Below are 21,747 nucleotides of genomic sequence, written 5' to 3' on the forward strand. Positions count from 1 at the left end.
GTAATTATGTATGAAGTAAAAAAAAAAAAAAGAGAGAGAGAACAGTGTGGTAGTATTTAATAGGTCTCAACGCCAAACCTACTTTGTTTTGTAAATAATTCACAACATACAATGCATGGATGCATTATAGTCGAATTCTTTAAAAAGTTATAATTGACCATTCAAGGCCCCTGCTGACGTCAGATGAAGGAGGGAGACTGGCACCAGGAGATTTTCCCCAGGCTGGATTAAATGTTCATTTTGTAGCCACCTTACAAAGCAATTCATATGTTAAATGATAAAACCGTAAGAGGTTCGCACAGTATAAGGAGAGTTCTACTGCAAACTGAATAGTGACTGGGTTTTTATTTAGTGTATGAAACCATTCTTCTTTTAGAATTTCAGGAAATAAACACTTACTGCATTTTCTGGATGGAAGATGTACGATGCTGGAGAGTTGTCTAAAATGATTGTTTTCTTTAGGTCTCTCCCCAATCGGCTCAGATCCTTGACATAGCAGCCTTGGTGGAACACGCAGGCTTCCCTGAAGAGACGTGATCGGAAGACTCCATGCTTATCTAGAAGGTCTGTCACTGGGTCTGCGTACTGGAGGGGAAACAGTGTGTGAATTTACCGGGTTTTAAAGAAATTGGACTTCTAACATTTTATCTACAGGTTCCAATGCAAGTGAGAATTTGTTGGTCTCTATAGAAATAGTCCAACTCTAAAATATGAATTGTAGGATATATAACCCAATTGAAAAAAAAAGTAAACTTTTTCAATAAGTGCTCTATGGTCCGTAAGAGAATACTGCTACGAGAATCCTATTTCCCAATATCAACAACCAAGAGCTTACATGCATACAAACGGTACATTGGGCTTAATGCTAAACCAGCCACCATGGGGAATACAAATAGAGTGTGGAACATGTGCACAACCGTGGTTATTCCTGACTGACCCAATTTATTGACTGGATCTGTGATGTCACAAGGGAGTTGGGAGTTAAATACCAGAAAAATATTTCTCATCAAAATCTTGTACAGTACTTTGTAAGAAATCAATGTGTGTGTGTGTGTATGTGTGTGTGTATGTGTATGTGTGTGTATGTATATGTGTATGTGTGTGTATGTATATGTGTATGTGTGTGTGTGCTGTAAGTGAAAAATATTATTTTGGATAATGAACTGGTACAACGAGGCAGCAGAGGGGCAAGAAACATAGAATGAGACGGCAGATCGGCCCATCCAGTCTGCCCAATTTTCTAAATCCTTTTAATTAGTCCCTGGCCTTATCTTAAGTCTAGGATAGACTTAAGCTCTACACACTTAATCAAAGTTAACACCTGTGACTAACTGCATGGTGACTTTTCACACCACTGAAGCTCACCACTTAATAATACATATTAAAAGTGTTAAAGAACTTCTAACACAGCAAGTCTACTCCTTATGCCTACTTCTTTAAGTGTTGCAGGTTCAACTGGCACAATCTTACAATCTTTCCCAAATATAGGGCAGAACCCCGAATCCAAAAGCATTTCATACTATGCGCAAGAGAAGTGACCGTATCCTGTTCCTTACCTTGGCAAGACTGGCAGTGAACAATACACACTCATACAGATCGCCCATTCTTTCTAGAAACTCATCCACATAAGGCCTCTTTAGAACATAAACCTGAGTGGAAGAACAAGAGAGAAACAAGATCCAATAAGATTGTATTACATGTTCAGACAGCGGCTGGCTCTTTACACTTGAAGCGTGCCATGTCTAGAAGCAACACATGGCCAGCAATGGAATCATTCAAGATTCTGAAATCACAATCTGGCAACAGAGGGTAACATAGCTGTGTATGGTGACCATATGAAGATCTGCTTTTTGCTGGAATTAATATTTGTAAAAGTCCTTGAGAAACTGGTATTAAGTGTCAAAAAACCCACATAATGAAAAGATGAGATAATCCCAGTACTGTCACTTCTTGGTGTAAACGCATTGAGGTGTTTTTGTTTTTTTGCATTAATTTCTTACCAGACGCATCATCTTACAGAGTAAAATAAACCTGCATTGGAATACATCCTGAATTTTAACGTATACCCAACTGGAAACATGTTCAACATTGTTATTTTAAGCAAAAGTTCTTCGTTCTATGATGCATTAAATATATTTCCATCTAATAGGCATCTTCCAGTGGGGCATGGTGGAAGATGTGCAGCTGAAGAGAAGATCTAAGACGCAAAATTAGCAACTTCCTGAAACAAGTAATCAAGAGTAGGCCGTACTGTGAGGAAACAGCCTATCCTGGATTACTTGAATCAGGCTGAAGCCACTTCTGTTTCACAAAGTGTCTCTAGAAAGAAATGTTTGTTATAGCCGCTGTAACTATTTGTTATTATTTCCCAGGCCTACAGTGGAAGAGACATAAAAGACTACATATGCTACGATTTCTGTGACATCTTCCAAGCTAGGCATCTTAATAGAGAGAAGAAAAAAAAAAAAAAAACAACAACACACAACTAAAAAAAATAAAAATAAAATCTGTTGACAATGATGTGGAACCTGCTATAAATGTAATATTGACAAGTTTCCCCCAGAATGAAGAATTTCTTAACTACCAAGAACTTTTTTATTTCAAGATTGTTTCAAGGCAGAAGTCACCTCCTTGTTACATTCGGGTTGGAACTGGTGAAAATGCAATGTGACAATTCTCAGACCTTTGTTCTCCACACTATCAGGAATAAAGTTATTATAATCACAAAACAGAACTTATTTCTTTCTTTTTTTTTTAAGGAAGGGGGTGGTGGTGGCACTAAACTTATAAATAATGCTTTAGAATACCCAGCATTATTTAATTATTAGTAAACGGTATTGCATGAGTATGCAGTCAGAACTATCAGGGCACCAATGCAACAATGCAACAACAGGAAGGTGGTTTTTCTGTTAAGTGCATGGGATGTCTCAGTATTTGTTTGTTTTTGTTTTTTAAATTAACCTTTGTATTTTTAACCACATATAATTACACATTTTGCCCATTACCAGTACCAAATTTGTTGGTTTGTTCTTTGAATGTGTTTTATCAAGAAATGAGTCAGTCTGTGGAGAACTTTTTTTTTATTCTCCAACCACTGCTGTATACAAACATTTGTGTTCATTTCGTCTTCAGAAAAAAAAAAAGTTATATTTTTTTTTAAAAGAAATTTGGATTCACATATTTACATTCAGTATGGAACCCCTGCTTTTATATTGGACTACAATGTTGGTACACACCTACTATTCTAGGCTAATTAAAGACCATGTTGAAACTTTCCACCCAAAGAATGACAGACAATTTATAATGAAGTACATAGAAATGTATTTTTATATTCATTACCAGCAACCCCACAACTCCCTTTTAGTCATTTAAAAAAAAAACAAAAAAAAACATACCTGATGTGTTGTTCCCTCAATCTCCACAGGTACTATAAAATCTGCATTGCTGATTGGCTGAGGAAAATAAAGACAAAAAAAACATTACCTTGCGTAGTAGGACTGTCATATGAGAAATTTAAATATTATGTCTACAGGCAATCCTAACTGTAAACCAGTGTGTGTGTATTATTTCTAAAATAATACACAGATAGATAACAAAATATTTTAAGTTTAATGTATACATATAAATATGTTCAGTAGTAAAAAGCTCTACTGAAAGAACACAAAATACAACACGGCCACTGTATAACCCAGTGTTATTTACTAAAGTAGGAATTTTAAGTACATTTCGAATTCAAGACCAGAGTAGCCAAACAGAGCAATGGTTTCCAGGTCTGCTATTTTCACTTTAATCCCTTACGGACACATGGCATGTGTGACATGTCATGATTCCCTTTTATTCCAGAAGTTTGGTCCTTACGGGGTTAAGGGACAGTCTGGTACCAATACAATTTGAATGCATTTGATATAATTTGGCTTTGAATGCTAACATCAACCCTGATCACATTCCCTACAAACAAAGGAAATGTAATCTAAATTGCACTGTAAAACACTTATATGTAGGCTGAAGGGTAATCTCTATTACATTCCTACACTCTACAGGAAAGGGCAGGTGTTTAAGAATCTCTTGTTTTATCAATGAGAGAAACTAGATTAATGGGTTACTACAACCACCATTACTACTTCTGCTTTTAGAAGCGTCTGGATGTGCAGTGTTATTTACTATTGTGTGCTGGGACTTGTGACACCCCCAGCACATGTGTTTTAGGCAGCCAATGTAAATTCTATCCATATTTCACATCTGTCGTTGGCTTGCGACAGTCAATTTCTGCTTTCCTTTTGCAGACAGAGCCTGCAACGAGAAGCTTATGTATACTATCCCTCCTCCCTGTCCCTTCCACTATTTTGTTTCCTCAAACCCTCCTCCTCTGCTCCATCCCTAATCCCAATAAAGCATTATTCAAAGGAAGGGGGGGGGGGGGGGGTGGAGGAGAGAAAGTTGGAGTAATCCTTTAAAGTATATCCCAGTCTATTCTAGAACTCAATAAAAAAAAAAAAACTAAATCCATCAAGTGCTGTACTATACTTGTTCATTTTCTCTTTAAAGGGTACAGTTTGGCTTGAGAATGGCTGGAGAAATTTGACTGTTAGGCTATTTTTAACCCAAGTAAATAATCCTATAGGGCTTACACGTTTGTGCAATGAAAGTTTGTTGACCCACTACTGATGCCTTAGACGCCTGTGTTTTTCACCCGTTACAGTGCTTCTTTCTTTGTCTAGTTTACCCCACCATCCCCTTACCTTAAAAGAGCTATGAACCAGTGTTTCATCCAAATCAATCACCATGCATATCTTCCCTTTATCCTTTGGTGCTACCTCTGGTAGTAAAGAGGTACCTGGAATCTAAAAAAAAAAAGAAAAGAGAAGGAAAACCATCAGCACTGAGTAAAGTATGAAATGGGGAAAAAAATAAAAAAAATAAAGGTAGGTCGTATCACTTTGAATTACATAGCAGAGCAGGTCAGTTACTGCTATCCTACCTAAGACACACAATAAAGGGCAGGACATCTTTGGTTCACTACTAAAACTTACAACAAACTGTATAGAAAAGTCTTTAATATATAGGGTGTAATGTTTTACAAGAAAATCCAGAGCACAATTATAAACATATAGTAATAAGTCATGAACTGTAACAAGCTCTGCTCCAGAATTGCTCTTTATACATTACCTCCAACTAAAGCAGACTAAAGTGAGCTTTCACAAAACACGCATCACATAATAGAGAAACATGCACCAAAAACTGGCCCGTGAAGTAATAGAATGGCTAAAAGAAGTCCCATTAGGAAATTCATTATGTGTGGCATTCTCACTGTTTAGGAGACCTTTTGATTTCAATTTGAAGAATATGGAAGGGGATACATCACTGCAGTACCGAACAATGACAATTTAGTTGAAGGAGGGTTTGTTACCCCAAACCTAACCGATAGCAGGGTTGACCGATTCCAAGTGCTCACTAATCTGCCTCCCTATCTCAGGTTAACTTTCCCCTGAGTCCTGCACCAGTTCCAGCTTACGTAAAAGATTTATTAAACCTGAGAAAATACAAGCCACCATCTAAGATGTGGGCATGTGCATGCTCATAAGACGCATGCACATGCATGTGGAGAGTGCTGTGCACCGTAAATGGCAGGGCAGGGACTTAGCACCCTCACTGTACAACATTTACAGCAGACGATGGAGGCATGAAGCTTCTGGTCAAGTACATAACCAAGGTAAAATAATTTATCCTATATTTTCCTCTCTCCATTCTCGCCTCTAAGTCAAGAGAATAAGTTAATATCCAGAACATAGGACGTCTGCAAGCAAACACAGCAATGGAGATCTGTGTGAGGGGAGTCTCAGATCTCTGCTAATTCTTGTAAAAGAACACTTGGAATAAAGCCATATTCTCTTGTCACATTTTAATCACCAGAAAAGTAGGAAAATTGAATGAAAAATTCAGATTAAATTTTGTTTTGTTTTTTTCCATTCAAGTATAGCCTTTTAATGTCGAACGACACTGGTAAACAATTTAAAACAGGATTATTATTAAAATGACACATTCAAAACGGTTTTAGAAGAAAAAACATTTACACTTTTTTTTAGATTATCTTAATAATGTAAAGTGGATGACTTAAAAATATATCAGTTCATATTCACAAATATGTACAAATGGAAAAGGATTTACTTTGCATCAGTCTGACTGGTTGCATTGAGATTGTAATCTGGTACAACTGTAGTTACATCAACTACTAGACAATTTATTAAAAGGACATAGCACAGATTTAAATCTCTACACAAGGGTTTAAGATCAATATTCAGGAAAAAAAAACGTTAGAAGTGTTAATTTGTTTAATAAATACTTATATATTTCTTTTAAAATATTATATTAATGACCAATGACTGTTTATGCAGTTGGCCAAGACTTTAACCCCTTAAGGACACATGACGTGTGTGACATGTCATGATTGCCTTTTATTCCAGAAGTTTGGTCCTTAAGGGGTTAATGATTCTATTGATAAAATGAAAATTGGGCTGTGTACATCTGCTGGTGCTCAATAAGAAGAGAATTCTATACTGGACCAAAAACTTTAGGTATGTAACTGTTTAATAGAGGATTTAGAGGCAATTGTTATGCCAAAGAGAACTTAAAGTCGTTATGGTGAATAGCATTTCATCTACATATATCCTAGCAAATGTACGGATGGAAATTTATTTCACTATAGATTTTTTGCATCCTTAGTCTAACTAAAGAAATGATCAACACACCAGTATAGACTACGCATACGAAGAACTGACACACAAGAAGATGCACAGCCTCCATGATTCCGACATCCTGGATGTCCTATTCTAAATATCTGAAACACTGAATCGATCCAATGTAAAAAGTGGGTTTAATAATGGACAACCTCACGGACTATCGATTGGAAAGTGTAACATTGACTCTCACGGGACTGGCTAACAAAAGTCAATTCTTTCAAAGTTAAGAAATGTGCAAAAAGTGTGAAAGGAAGAGAAAATCCACTTGTTTAAATTGGTATTTAATGTCAGTAAAACCTGGATGGCTTGTTACAACATTAAAAGCACTAAGTGCATCAATCCATTTCTATCTAATTTCGATATCTAACGTTGCTAGCTACAGAACTCTAAAATCGCCACAATGTATATGTTACTGTGTCATTGAGAAGGCTGTGAATGTGTAGACAAAATTTAAATAAAGCTATTGTTGTTGAAATTGATAAATATACAAATGTAGGTGATTGGTACTTAAGGACAATGTAACAAAAGGTCTCCTTATTGTTACAACTATTTGTTTGAAGACAGCCATATTTTGTGCATGTTTCTTTAAAAGGTGTCAGCAAAAACAGTTTCTAGAACATAAACACAAAAACACACACACAGAGGATTCAACACTAGGGACAGGTTTATGAAAAAGGTATGCTCACTCTAATGGGAGGGGGTGGGAGGGAGGAATTTAAACTAATTTCACTTCTATTTCATCCTTACAGTTAAAAATGTAATTACTAAGTACAGGAAGACATCACTTGAATTATTTGCCATTGGTCTTCACGTTATCTACCTTGAAAGGATGAAAGAGTGGGCAGAGCTAGCCGGGATTAGATCCTGCGACCTGCAGGTCACACAGATGCTTCCAGTCCCGAGTCTCATCTGGCTAATCCACCTCTTCGGTTCCACTGGCTGAAGCGTTAAAAGTGCAGGTGGAAGAAGCTTATCGGTGAAGGTGCATTTCAGAAACTGGTTTCTTGTATTTTTACGAATTATGCACAAAACAGATGAAAATGGGAAGAATCTGGGGACAGGATTTATGGAATTAAAGAAAAAAAAAAAAAGTGGAAATCCCTCAAAATAAGCAGCAGTTCTAGTATGGCATAATTTTATAATGAATGGATGATATATAATGTGAGATATATACGAAATAGGAATAATTAATAATAATGCACATTAATTAGCAATCTGGCTGGCTGCTTTTTGTTGTAAAGGATAGATTACTGCACAAGCCCCAAATAATGCATAATATTTCACAAAGTTTCTAGTGAATGGTGGCCACAAGGAAAAGTCCCTCACTCTTATTAGAAAAGATACTACCTCTTTCACTAGAAGCATTTAATCCCCAATCAGGTTTGCTCACTAAAGTGGAAATTCAAAGTGAATTTTAAATTTAAGGCCAAAGCAGTTGAACATGAAACAGATGACAGAGAATATTTCCAGTTCGGCTATTTTTCTCTTGAATTTGAAATTCACTTTGAATTCTTACTTTAGTGAATAACTCTGAAAGTCTTATTACAAGGATACATCTGGAACAGTTTAAAAGTTTTTCTATTCTAAAATATTTCCGGAAAGTGTAAGATAAACAAGTGAGATCAAGTCTTTTGTGTTTTAACAGGAAACAAACTGTCCTCTTTTTAACGGATTGATACATGAATGCTCACATTTATTTAAGGAGTAATCTAGCGTACAATGAAAATTCAGCCACCGTCCAATCACCACAGCTAGATAGAATTCTAATGCACTAGTCATAAAGATGTGGAGGAGATGTATATATTGCTGGCCAAGAGGAGAAAGCAAACTTTTAGGATATAGGTTCCCATCTTCAGGTTTAAATAAACAGAAAATGTGGGTTAAATCTAAGGCCTGGTGAGTGCAGACAGAAGTTTGCTTATGTGTCATTTGGGAGGCGCTGTATATACACAGGATATAACTTAATTTAAAAGGGTGTAAGTTAGCACCCATATTGAAAAGAGGAGAGCTATACTGCATAAACAATGGACATGGCTTATATTAATTGTAAGCTAGTACATGTATTGTTAACAACATGGCTATTATAAGAGAACTAGTCAGAATAAGGCTTTACTGTTGAGTTACAGTAATCTTAAAACCTCTGCTTTATTCATATGTAAACAAACAGGGAATCATGATACATGTTATATTAGCATCCTATGCCAGGCTGTGCCAACAGAGCTTTGCATTTGATGCCTTATACAGCCAACTAAAACTATATGTCTCACTAAGTCAAAGTGTATCTCTCCGTTTTTTTTACGCTTTTCTGAAAAAAACAACCTTCTGTTTAGGATATGTTAATAATTTAGGCACATCTAGTAGATCACATATCCCAAGCATACTGCTGAAATCGCCTGGTGCTATGTAAATAAAGGGACACTACAAGCTTAATGCAAAGAGTATGGTGCAAGGAGGTCCCCTGTCCCCTGTCTCACAAATGCTTTTGACTGTAGCGGTTGGAAACAGTCAGCACTGTTAATTAATCTAGTAGTTCATGCATTCATAAGTCACTTATAACTTATTAGAATTAAGAGGGCGCAGTAAAATGTTAATTATTGTGAGAATTAAACATTTTCTCAGACTTCATAAACAGAGCTGCCAATAACTTATATTCTGTGAGACAGCTCCTAAAGTGAGAAAGTCAATAGTGAGTAAAATGCGGTGGGATATCCTTTGGACACTGCCTTTTAGTGTATTAAATAGTTTTTTTTTTTTTTTTATGAAGCCGTTCTTGAGCATCTCCATTAGTAGAAAGATACTGTGCCACAGAGTTTGTAATCCTAAGGTATGGGAAGGAAATCCCCTTGAAGCGACAGGTTCTATGGGATCACTGTCTGACAACGCATTTCACAACACTGTAAATACTATGCATGAAAATAAGCAAAATAGACAAGGATGAAAAGACAGAAAGGCTGGTACAAAGGATACATACCTGATAGAACTGATACTGGAGACACTGGAGTAAGTCCGACTGAAAACAAAGAAGATGGCATTTCAGAAAAGATAACTGCATAGGAGCACAGGGAGCTATTTATTATTACTAAAGTGTTAAGTGGGCATAGCAAAAGAAAGGAGCAGCAGAGACTGTACCTAGAGGGTTAAATGCTTGGAATAGCATGAACACAGCACAAAGATGGAAGCACGGATCACTTTTAAGGTGAGAGTGACAGTAGAGCAGTAAAATAATAATGACACAGAAATATTACGAGGCAACATGTATAAACTAATTTCCACAAAAGAAAACTAGACACTGTTATGTGCAAAACCCTCACCTAATATCCCACTCTAATTAGATCGAATATCAGAATCTGATTGGATTTAAAATAGAATATTCTAGCAAAATGTCTCTATTTTTACTACGTTATTCAGTGTATGGGTTGGAGACATACGTCACATTACGCAGATTAGGAATGACATGTGATGTGTGAAAAATATCTAAATAACAACAGCTAATTATTAACAAGAAATAGAAATATAATCTATTATTGTGTTACACACAAAACAGTACGAATTATAGGTGAGAGATACATGTTTCTGTCGCACATACTACAGGAGAGACCTCAGCATTCCAGAATACAGAACAATGCATTTTACATCCTGGAACTAAAAAGATCAAATAATATGTGAATAATTAAAGTGTAATCTATTCATTGTGCTAGGGAAAGAGTGATCAAAATGTAAACTTGCCGGACATTTGCGGAGATGCCATGTGCATTTGAGTCCTACTATGAAGTCAAACGCACTAACCAATAATCAGGGATTCGCTCACTAGGCATTGTGGGAGTTTTTAGATATAAGCACACCCACTACAACAGAGATTTGTAGTTTGTGTCCCTCAACGGTCATTTAATTTTATAGTAATAATATTAAAAATAAATAAAAAACAATATACACACGCCTATCCTTTCGCTGGTAATTTTGCTAGCACAATATATAGATGAGATGCTCTGCCAGTTATTTAGATAACATTTAAAACTTGGGAATTCATCTCTCTGTTTTGGAAGCCTTGCAACCTGGGGAAGCAATGATGGCAAAATATATCCTTTTCCAAAAACTAAAACCTATATACCAATACAGAACATGACATTTTGGGTTATTTGTAATGGGTAACTCGGTGACATACCTTTGGGGTTGAGTTTGCCTCTTCCTTTTGCGTTGGAGGCTCGCTGGAGCCTCCTGGTCGGCTGACATTCTGCGCGCTAAGGCAACAGAAAAGAGCCTTGAAGATGCTCCGATTTCGAGGCTTCTTCAGGGAGTTTTTGGCCACCAGTCCTGAAACAGAAAAGGCAAATATATCACATTAGTACATTAGAGACCCTTAAACATGTTTAACTTAGGAATTAACCAATCTGTGCTTAAATAAAATAATTAATGCAAATCCTTGAGGCATGGAGTAAATAAAATCTGTCCAGTACAGCAATGTGTGTATTTTAAGTGATGAATTAGAACTGTTTTACAGCTGAGGTTTGGCAACTCAGCCACCAGGAGGCAATCTAAGCATGGTTTCTGTATTCTCGGTGCTTTAACCATCAGCATTAAGCCGTGATTGTTGTTTACATGCAATCACTTGCAATAAGATGGACTTTAAAAAAAAAAAAAAAAAGCAATATACATCATCTCCCCTGGTCCAGAGAGTCAGTGAACGCCAGGGTTAGGCAACCTTCAGCACTCCCGATGTTGTGGACTATAGCTCCCCTATTGCTTTGCCAACATTTTGGCTTTAAGAGCACGGAGGTAGATGTCATTCATAACTATTGTGCCGAAGAATGCCTACCCCTGGAGTAAGCCATTGTGCAGTAAGTTGACAGAGCACAGGTCAGTTCTCATTTAAACATTTTAATGTAAAAGAGATGCTTTGCTTTAACCTTATATATAAAATTGTTTTGCAATGTGATGGTTTAGTGTTCAGACCCTTTGGCATATAGCATGCTGTTAAGCATTTGCTTCTTAGAGTCTCCCTATACACTTGTTCACCTACGATATGTTTAACACAAGTTTTACCCAGAAACCAATGATCTACAAAGTGTGGTGTGGTCAAATTTAAAGTTTTACCCAAGAGGCGATATTTATATAGGTTTATATTTTCTATAGGGTTTTGTTCTGCTTTCCCCGCTAGTGAAAAAGCATAAAATGTACAATAATAAAAATGGAATACGAATGCAGTAAACCAGATTCAAGCAGCATTACAATGGTACAAATAATGCAAATCGTGGTGTAGGATTGAAAAAGTAGCGTATAAGATTAAGGAATGTTAATCTTGAAGATGCAGGATGTGAAGGAAATTTGGAAAGAAATGGATAATGTCCTGCTACTGGTCGACATATGGTTTCTGGACTTTAGTTGGGTTTATTTTTTTGGTATTGTATGTAAAGATGTCTACAAATATCACCATATGAGGCCCTGTAAATGCCATATTTCCTTGCTCGCTCTACGGTCAATGCTGAAGTTCTATTTTAGCATTATCAAAGTCAATTTTGTCTAAATTTGGAAGAAATGGATTGGCTGAACATGTCAGCTGAAATTAGGCGTTTGAAATGTTTACATAAATGGCATCCATTGGTCGTGAAGAAGTGGAAGTTCTGTTTTAGCAAAAGAGCAAGCAAGGGGTCAGGACAAATAGCTGTGAAAAATATGATTTAAGCCAACAGATGTACAAAAGAGGTCAGGATACCCGGGGCAACCTTTGTTTTGTCAAACCATGTAACAATTGGTTTGTCACAGAACTAGAAGACACCATCAGGGTAAAGCACCTTTGATGTGCCAACACCTTTATTATCATGTTATCCATAAAACATTTTGAAGAATAAAAATGGTAACTGAAACAAAATCCAATTACTCTCTATAAAGAAAAATAAAATAAAATAAGGTACAAAGCAGAAAAAATGGATCAACGGCTATGGAAAATTGATTTAAATCAAATAATGCTCATTTTTGCTAATTGTTTCACTTTAAACCTTTGGTGTAGAATGTGGATTTTATAAGAAACCTCTGGTGAATGTATCATTGTTTGAGAAAAGCTTGAAATGCTACAATCAAAAATAACGGAGCACCGGCAATCACTTCCTTTTTCCTAAATCAGGCTCCCTTCAGGCTTTTTGCTGTAAACACTGTCTTTTCAGAGAAAATGCAGTGTTTACATTACAGCCTAGTGATAACTTCACTGGCCACTCCACAGATGGCTGTTAGAGATCCTTCCTGGGTCATGGCTGCCTAAAATGCATCCAAACATTCAGTGTCTCCTCCCTCTGCATGCAGACACTGAACTTTCCTCATAGAGATTCATTGATTCAATTCATCTCTATGAGGAGATGCTGATTGGCTAGGGCTGTGTTTGACTTGTGCTGGCTCTGCCCCGTGATCTGCCTCCTTCACAGTCTCACCCAATCCTATGGGGAAGCATTGTGATTGGCTCTAAACAACACTTCTGATGATGTCAGCAGACAGCTTGCTATTGTGAGGCAGACAGGGGCAGAGCCAGCAGCTTCAGACTTGAATACAAGTAAGATTTTACTATATTCAGGGAGGCAAGAGAGGGCCAGCGGGGCTAGATGGTGGTTTTAACACTATAGGGTCAGAAATATATGTTTGTATTCCTGGCCCTATAGTGCTCATTTAAAGAGTATTTATATCCTTGGTGTTTAGGCAATATGCTCCTTAAAGAGGTACTTCACATTAAGTTTCTTTTTGTATTTTTACTTTTTGCATTGGGGGTATATCTACATAAAAGTACATACAATATTTGTATGGTTAGACAAGACATTAACCCTTTCATTACCAGGAGAGATTATTCCTGAATCAGCTTTCTAAAATATTTTATAAATAATAAAATAATGGTAATAATGGTAATGCAAAGTTCCCATCGTCTCCACGTCTGTGGTTAAAGTCACTCTGAGGTTAACATTTAATAAGTTTCATTAAAGATTAGAATTGTTTCCGCAAGTATTTGTTATCATTGCCAAAGAAACCGATTATAAATGCAGAACGACTAATTTTAAAGGTCACTAACCAAGCAACATATTTCCGCATTCTTCTATGAGATGTAGGTCATGAAGAATGTTCTCAATACAGAATACTAATATTTTGCCACACAAATGTAAAACATGTGAATCTGGCGAGTAATCGGAATTTAAAAGATTACACACTGAAAAGAATACACATTGTAGATTTTTTTTCTTTAAAATTTGATCATATTCACGAATAAAATCCCTTTTTATTTTATACATGTGGCCCAAAGTCCTGGCAGATACTATAAAAGAAAAGGGGGCAAACTCTCTATAAACTTATTGGGGATTTGTTCACTTCACTATACTGTAGCAAACAGAAAACTGAATTGCCGGGTTCTCGAAACTTACAGCAAAAAAACAAAACAAAACAAAAAAAAACTTGGTTTATATTCAACTTGCCAAGTGCTACTGTGGAGGGTCCAAATTACTATCTACTACACTCATTATGTATTAGCATAATCATTGCTTCAAAATATGCTTCCAAGATTATTGCTGAAAAGCAATTACGATTATCTAATTAGGAAAATGTGTGGATTAGGAAACCACTATTTATCCTTTCCTTCGGAGGACACAATGTGTTGGAAAGAAGCCTAGTACAAAGATTCTGGTATGTTGGAAGAAACTTTAAATTTAATTTGTGTAGGGTGTCCTCAAACTGCACCAGCTGACAGGTATAACTTTGATGTTGGAGCCAACATTAAAACGTGAATTAGTCATTTCATAATTGTCTGGCATTATTTTGAAATCTGTACTCGTTTCATGTTGGGATGATTCAGGTTTGGGTCTACAATCGTCTGTAACAGCTGGGAGCCAACTAATAGCGAAAAATGCTGAACTATTCTACTCCAGTATTATAACTCTGCCCCATCTTTCTGCACTTCCTCACCCAAAAAAATTGTTAAAGGTAGATGGACACTAATGCCTTTTCTTAGCTCAAAAAGGGGTTTCCTCATAGTTATGTGCAGGTGTGACTGCATGTGACTATAGTTAATCTTGAATCCCTGCTAGTCACTTATAGAAACTTTAGGCAAAGTATATATTCCATTCTTTAAAAAAAATCAACATCGCAATCAGCTCTTTCTATTGGTGTGTGCCATCACCAAAATGTGGAGCTCCGATAGCCACATTTATTCTGCTTTTACAGAGAATTGAGGGATTTTTTATTTTTTATTTTTATCATCAAATTACGCTGCTTATTTACACCCAGTGATGCAGTCCGGTAGCTCTCCTATTTTTAAACATGAAGCAGTTTCTCGATTCCCCACAAACCCTTCACTGCTCTGTTTGCTGCACGGACAGTGTCAGCCTGGGGCCAATTATACGGGAATCAAATTCTATACTCGTACGTCCAGAGCTCAATTCCTTTTGTAGTCCATTATAAAGATTTTCTGGCTTATATTACATAATGCTTTTATGTTAATGTATTTAGCATTTCAACTTCCTCCTGAGATAATGGAGGTTATTGTACGTGAGAGAGAGACACAATGTATAATGGTATCGCAAATGGCTGGGACTTGCTTGTAATTTCGCATTTTCACCTCTATCGTTTGTAGGTCTCGTTTTGCAAAGGTTTCACAGTAAATATCAGTTGAATGAACCTCCTTATCTGCTTCGACATAGGACACGTAAAGAATAGAAAAGGTTAATTTCTTGCACAGTACGAGGACTATTCCCCCTAAAGGAAGACAAGACTCTTCATGTAGATGAGGAATTTCACTCTACGCTGACTTGTAAGAGCAGTTATAGAGCTGAACATCAAGTTTAATTCAATCTCGAATTACTGATCTATTGAACAGTGGGAGAGGAGGTAATTGAAAACCAGCATGCACATCTGTCGAATACCTCCCCATCTGTACACTTAATACATCAGTGAATTTGTGCAACGCAAAGATGAAAATTCTGGTCTTTATTTGGGATTAGCTAATGGTTTGCTGGTAAGAGACATGAGGTGTGAGGAACTGAACACACATCTTCACAAAAACACGTTTGCCTCTACACATTCATCCTGTAAGTGGAATGTATCGATGTGCAACATAAAGCTAGATTGGTTTTAGAGTGTCTGTTAATGGTTACATTACTTATTACCTTGTATTTATAAGGCTCAATAAATCTGTGGAGCTAGGTCTCCATGGTAACCGTGGCAACACAGATATGGGAATTGGTGAATTATTGTCTTTGTCAGTCAGTCAAATATCTCCCGTAACCAGTTCCCAAACACTGCAAGATGGAAGGCTCATGTCGAACATACAGTTTCAAGGCTTGTTTGACACCCCGCAAACCATTCTGAAACGGAGGTGGGAGGTCACTACTTCCTTGCATCGTTGTGAGTCAGGACCCTGTGCAGGAGTGCAAACAAAGTCAGTATCTGGCTTTCTGCTTCAATATCTAGTGCCAGTCCACTCCCCAACACACCCTCGGGACAGCACTTATCTCTTGATCTCCTCTCTTCACAGCAAAAAGAGCGAGCATCAGGGAAGAAAAAAAAAAAGATAATTAAATCAATTGCAAGCATGCATGAGTGACTGGCTAGTAGTGTAGGTTTGTGCAAATGAGAAGCTCAATGCTGTATAAGAGAGTATGACCATTTAAGTGTGTATGATCAATATTTTATTTGGCCTGGCTTCTTTGAAAAAATTTCAATCTCAGGTTGATACAATGATTAGTCCCTAGTAAACTATTACTATTACGCATGCGCAACAAGCGGTATGGTTTATATACATATACTGTAAACAAACAAAAAAACTAGAAAAAATGGTTATTCACTAAGCTTCAACGGTCTGGGATTCACCAGTGAACTGCAATGGTTTAAGGAATAAGAACTGAAATACTCCAGTTTTATCATAAGATGTGCAATTCATGGGAGATTCTTAGTTTTGCAAGTGAACCTGCAAATATATACTCAAATTCTTCCCGTCAATCAATAGAACAGATAAATAAAGGGACATCTTTCAACGGGGTCCACAACATGTTTGTCCAACAAACTAGCGTCTGCCTCTTGTGATTCTCATGTTTACATATTTAACAAAATATATGTATCTTTGAAAGGTTTATATTAGCACTCCTCCTGTTTTATTGGGCTGCAAGCCTGACTAATCACTAAAGAAGCTGGAAAAACTCACAAAATGGATCTCATTTAAAGATCCACAAGACTGAAATGCAGGGTTCCAATGGTTCAATTAACAAGTATTTCTAGAACCATGTTTTAACAAATAAAAAAAATGTTTGAAATTTAAAGCCCCCACCTCCCAGAATTAAAGCGTTTGTTGATCATTTAAAACAGGATCTAGAAAATAAATAGCCACTAGATGTAAAAGTCTGTTGCTGCTTTATAATTACAAAAGCTTTCTAACCCTGAACCAATTTTTGTTGTATAATATTTTAATTCTCTATAAATGCTAAGTGCAAAAGAAAAACACGAAGAGGTATTCACTTTTTTCGTGTTCACAGCTATAATATTCATCCATTTATTACCACACGAGAAAGGTGAGATTTTGGTTCAAGGTACTAGAAGACTAAAGTGGAACTCTTTACATTGAAAAGTTTTATTGAATCATTCATCACTAAACGGTGAATTGGCAGGAATTCACCAGAGACTTACAAGTTTAACACCAGAAAGCAGAGGTAAAAAAAAAAAAAAAAAAAAAGTCCCCCCCAATTCAATTAGTATGGCCTAAAATGTATAAATTACTGAAAATAGATCAACAGAGAACACCTTTTTATTTAATACCTACGCAGGAATTAAATAAATGGGTTTTTTTTAGTCTAAGATGCACACAAATTAACTCAAAGACATCCTAAGTAACGCCGCCATTTCAGTTGCTGCAATAATCTACTCATTTTTTCTCTCTCAAAACTGAGTGTAATGTCCGCCTAACCTTATTTATCTTTTAAAAAATTATTTTTAAAGGATTATTTTGCAAGGACCTCTCCCATTCCATAATCCTTGCACTACTGTATATTTTAGTGTTTTTGCATGCATTTATATAAGTTTAAGCCAACAGGCCCCATCAATAAAATGTATATTACAAGTAGTTTTACATTAAATACTAAGCTAACAAACACAATAATTCTCTGCATTATGGCTACTTCATTCTCATGTTTTCTTAAAGGGTTTCTCCAGCCCTTTTTGGTAAAATTTAGAATAATCCCTTATTTGTATTATTCTATGTCCCACCTAAACTAAAGGCTCAAGGAGCGTTTTACTTACCTCAATCTAGCGCCTGACAAAATTCCCTGGCGCTGCTCGGCACACTTCCGTGCCGAAGTCCAATCAAAGGCTCTTCATAGATAAGCCTTTGATTGGAGGATTTAAAGGGCTTGGGGCTTGGAGAATGCAAGATGAGGAAGAGGGAGGAAGTGCATGGAGAAAGAGGGATGGCTGTGATTTAAAAAAATAAAAATAACGGATGGGATTGGGAGGGCTTTCTTCTGTGTGGGTGGGAGAGAGGGGAGACAAGAACTTCTCCCAATCCCACTTCTCCCATATTACATCTATCGGCAGCACGCAGTGCACACTGACAACAGACGTAAATTATGCACAGAACTGACATAAGGCACTGCACATACAGATTAAATACACTGCACATACAGACTCCTACCACCATGACAACTTCAGAAAGCAGAAGTGGTCATGGTGGTTGGAGCAACCCTTTTAGGATTGCAATTCCCATGGGAATTTGTACTTGTAAAAAAATTTAAATCAAAACAGACTCCATTAATTATCTGCAATTATTTTCTTATCTTTCCTTCAGAGTGTAACAATAATTTATGTTAGTAACGTCAAGGTAACACTGCAGACTATTAATTCAACAGTCCATCTGTAAAGCAAAGCTGGAAAAACCGTTTGCAAAATGAAATTAGTTGGAGCTTATGGAGTCGTAACAATACTGGATACATAGTGCTTAAAATGTCAGGTGTGCAGGTAAAAAGACATAGGCTTTTCCTGGGCACATATTGTAATCCAGGCTACTTGTGTGGTAGGCTTTGGCAATTAAGAAGTTAATTAACTTTGTTCAAATCACAAATTCTTGCCTACAATCATTTTATTGACCTACCTGAAGTTTAAGGTTAAAATATGCAGGAATTCCTTACTTAAACATACAATGATTTTCTCCATTCTATTTCCTAGAGAGCCGATTCACTGAATTGTTGAATGTCTGGAGCGGAAAGTGAAGGTCGCATTTTAGGCCTACATAGCCAAACTGAAATACATAGCCGATATGGATAATTTTTCCAGTTTGCTATTTAAGCCTAAAATTCAGATTTTCAGCACTGCATGCAGTTCATCAAAACATCTAGGGGCACTAGGGCCCCAGTTGACAGAGGGGAGCCCCATTATCTATTGATACCTGGGCTTCCTGGTGTGATAAGGAATATAACACTGCTCTCACTGCACTTTTTTTTATTTTAAGCAGAATTTATTAGGAGTTAATACAGCATGCTGCCAGTTGAACTCTAATGAATCCACATGATTACTTGGCAGCCACCTCCTCCTTCACAGGCTTCTTTTTGATCTGCCTCTTCCTCACCACCTTTTTTACAGTTTTTGTCTCCTTTGCCTTTATATTTGCAGCCTGGCGTAGAATAGCATTGCGTTTTGCTGTTTTGGCATATGGGTTCAGTCTCATCATGATTCTCAAGTTCTTCAGTGGGTTCTTCTTGAGTTCCCTGCGCTTCACCTTTTTGATTGGAGCACGTAGAGATTTCTGAATTTCTTGGCTCTTCAGGATTCTGCTCAGATCTGTGTTTGTCATTTTGTGCATAGGGAGGTTGTAATCCGCCTTTAGAACAGCTGCCTTGCGCCATGTGCCATACAGATCATCCAGTTTGCGGAAGGCACTCTCTGTCCAGATGCAGAATCTGCCAACATGGCCACCAGGAGCCAACCGCAAGACATTCAGTTTGCTTACGTTGAGGAGAGTGATCCCTGGGATGTTTCTGAAGGCTTTAATAATGCCATTGTCTTCGTTATAGATAACGCAAGGCCCTCTGCGCTGGATGCGGCGTCTGTTCCTCATCTTACCCTTACCAGCACGCATTCGCTGGGATGCATACACCTTTTTGATGTCATTCCAGGCCTTTATTTTTTTTAGAAGGAGCACTGCCTCTTTTGTCTTTTTGTAGTTTTCAACTTTGTCTTCAACAACAAGGGGTACCTCTGGGATCTCCTCAATGCAGTGACCTTTAGACATAACAAGTGCAGGGAGGGCTGATGCTGCAAGAGCAGAGCAAATGGCATAACGCTTCTGAGTAATATTTACTCTGCGATGCCATCTTCTCCAGGTCTTGGTTGGGGCAAACATACGTCCTCCACGACACATATTTCCGAAGGCACCCTGGCCAGAACGGTGAGTTCCGCCTCCACGGACACGAGGAATACGAGCCACAGCCCGACCAGTTCCCCATGATTCAGCAATAGTCTGATGGCCAGCAAGCTTGCTCACAGCATAAGGCTGCCTGTTATTCTTGCGCAGGTTGGTGTGTACAAAGTTGACTATATCAGACGAATGGGTGCCCTGAATACAGCAGGCAAGGTAACATTTTTGCCCGATACTTCTCCCTTTTCAGAGTACACGGTTATCAAAGGACGAGTGCAGGCCATGCTGACCGCCGGCTCCTCGCTGCTTCTCGATGGCGGCCACGGAAAGAAAAGCCTCACTGCACTTTAACCCTGGAGGGAGACTTATCCTGGCCCCAGCTAATAGAGGAGAACCCACGGTACCAAAATATACCTAGGGTTCCTTGGTAATAGCAGGGATTTATCAAATGCTGGTACGTTTACTGAATGACGGTCTATGCCGTGACTGGAGATTAAAACACTGCACTGCATGACGGGATAGACAGTCAGGTGGTCTTTGAGTGCCTAATTGATCTATACAAATATAGTGATCCTTAAAATTTAGTGACTTATGTTAGATATTCCATAAAATGGCTTATAGCAGTAAGATGGCTGTCAGCAAGACACTATCTAGTTAGTGCCATGAATGGATTAGCACATAGTTAACTTGTTATCCTTCTCTCAAGCTTTTTCAGAGAGATTTTGCACAAGAGGGCCTCTCCGTTACTGAAACTTAGATTTCCCCAAAATTAGCAGAACATAGATCCTCAATCCCATTGGCGACGACATTTGGCTTTCCTACAGTGATGGATTAGATGTGAGCACTGCTCACACCCAATATATTTTATTGATGGGAACTGTTGGTTCAAACTTTTATAAATGCAAGCAGAAATAAAAATAAAAAAAATTGCAATAGTGCAAGGATAATGAGGTTATAGACAATGGAATTATTACAGACAGAACAATACAATTAGTATTCCTGCAAACAGATATTTCTTGCAGTGATGGAGAACCACCCCTGACAAGTGACACCAGCAGGTGACATCACTAGTGTCATTCTGCAAATCATGGACTCCACGCACTGCACAATGATTAAATGTTACATATAGATAATGTCAAATCATTCGTGATTGAGCAACAGGAGCTTAGGACATATTTGTGGAGGATCCCACTGGGCTTTGAGTGCATGATAGCAAGTAAAAGCAACAAGGGTGTGACCGACGCATATAATGTAGAATTATGGCGCTTACCAGAATACTTATGACACATTTATTAAGAAATATAAGCCTGGATAATACCATTAACAACTTATATTGGTGTAAGGAAAACCTACACCATTTTAGAAAAGCATTTTCTTTGGGAGATTACATTTTCTTTTAAAAATGTGTCACCGAATCTTGTCAAAACTTCCTCCTACAGTCATGGTCTTTAAGGAGCCCAGATGTGGGGCAACAAGAAGCAACTTTGAACTATGAAACCATTTAAAAAAACAGAAAGAGAAGATCCAATTGTCTTGTCAGGACGTACAATAAGTGCACAGAATACACTGAAAGAGCTGAAAAACGAGCTGGCTGTATTTCTCTTTAGCGTTCAGGCGGCAGATGGTGAGCCAATCTGTCTTCCAGATCCA

At 37.5% G+C, this 21,747-nt stretch overlaps 1 protein-coding gene and 1 pseudogene across 2 annotated transcripts in view; both read right to left on the bottom strand.

Annotated features, from left to right (window-relative positions):
* The window catches only part of CTDSP2 (CTD small phosphatase 2), a 42,490-nt gene that overhangs the window by 5,911 nt on the left and 14,832 nt on the right, over nt 1-21,747 (bottom strand). Inside the window, exons 2-7 of one of the 2 annotated variants that reach the window (XM_063427856.1) lie at nt 10,900-11,048; nt 9,709-9,747; nt 4,740-4,841; nt 3,396-3,452; nt 1,557-1,649; nt 400-585 (exon numbers count right to left, since the gene is read on the bottom strand). In XM_063427856.1, coding sequence (XP_063283926.1) covers nt 400-585; nt 1,557-1,649; nt 3,396-3,452; nt 4,740-4,841; nt 9,709-9,747; nt 10,900-11,048 — 626 coding nt within the window. The remainder of the gene's footprint in view (nt 1-399; nt 586-1,556; nt 1,650-3,395; nt 3,453-4,739; nt 4,842-9,708; nt 9,748-10,899; nt 11,049-21,747) is intronic. The other variant, XM_063427865.1, reaches the window with a different exon arrangement.
* Nucleotides 19,176-20,426, bottom strand: LOC134569028 (large ribosomal subunit protein uL4A-like; annotated as a pseudogene).

Source organism: Pelobates fuscus, chromosome 1 (assembly GCF_036172605.1).
Source record: "Pelobates fuscus isolate aPelFus1 chromosome 1, aPelFus1.pri, whole genome shotgun sequence".
NCBI lineage: Eukaryota > Metazoa > Chordata > Amphibia > Anura > Pelobatidae > Pelobates > Pelobates fuscus.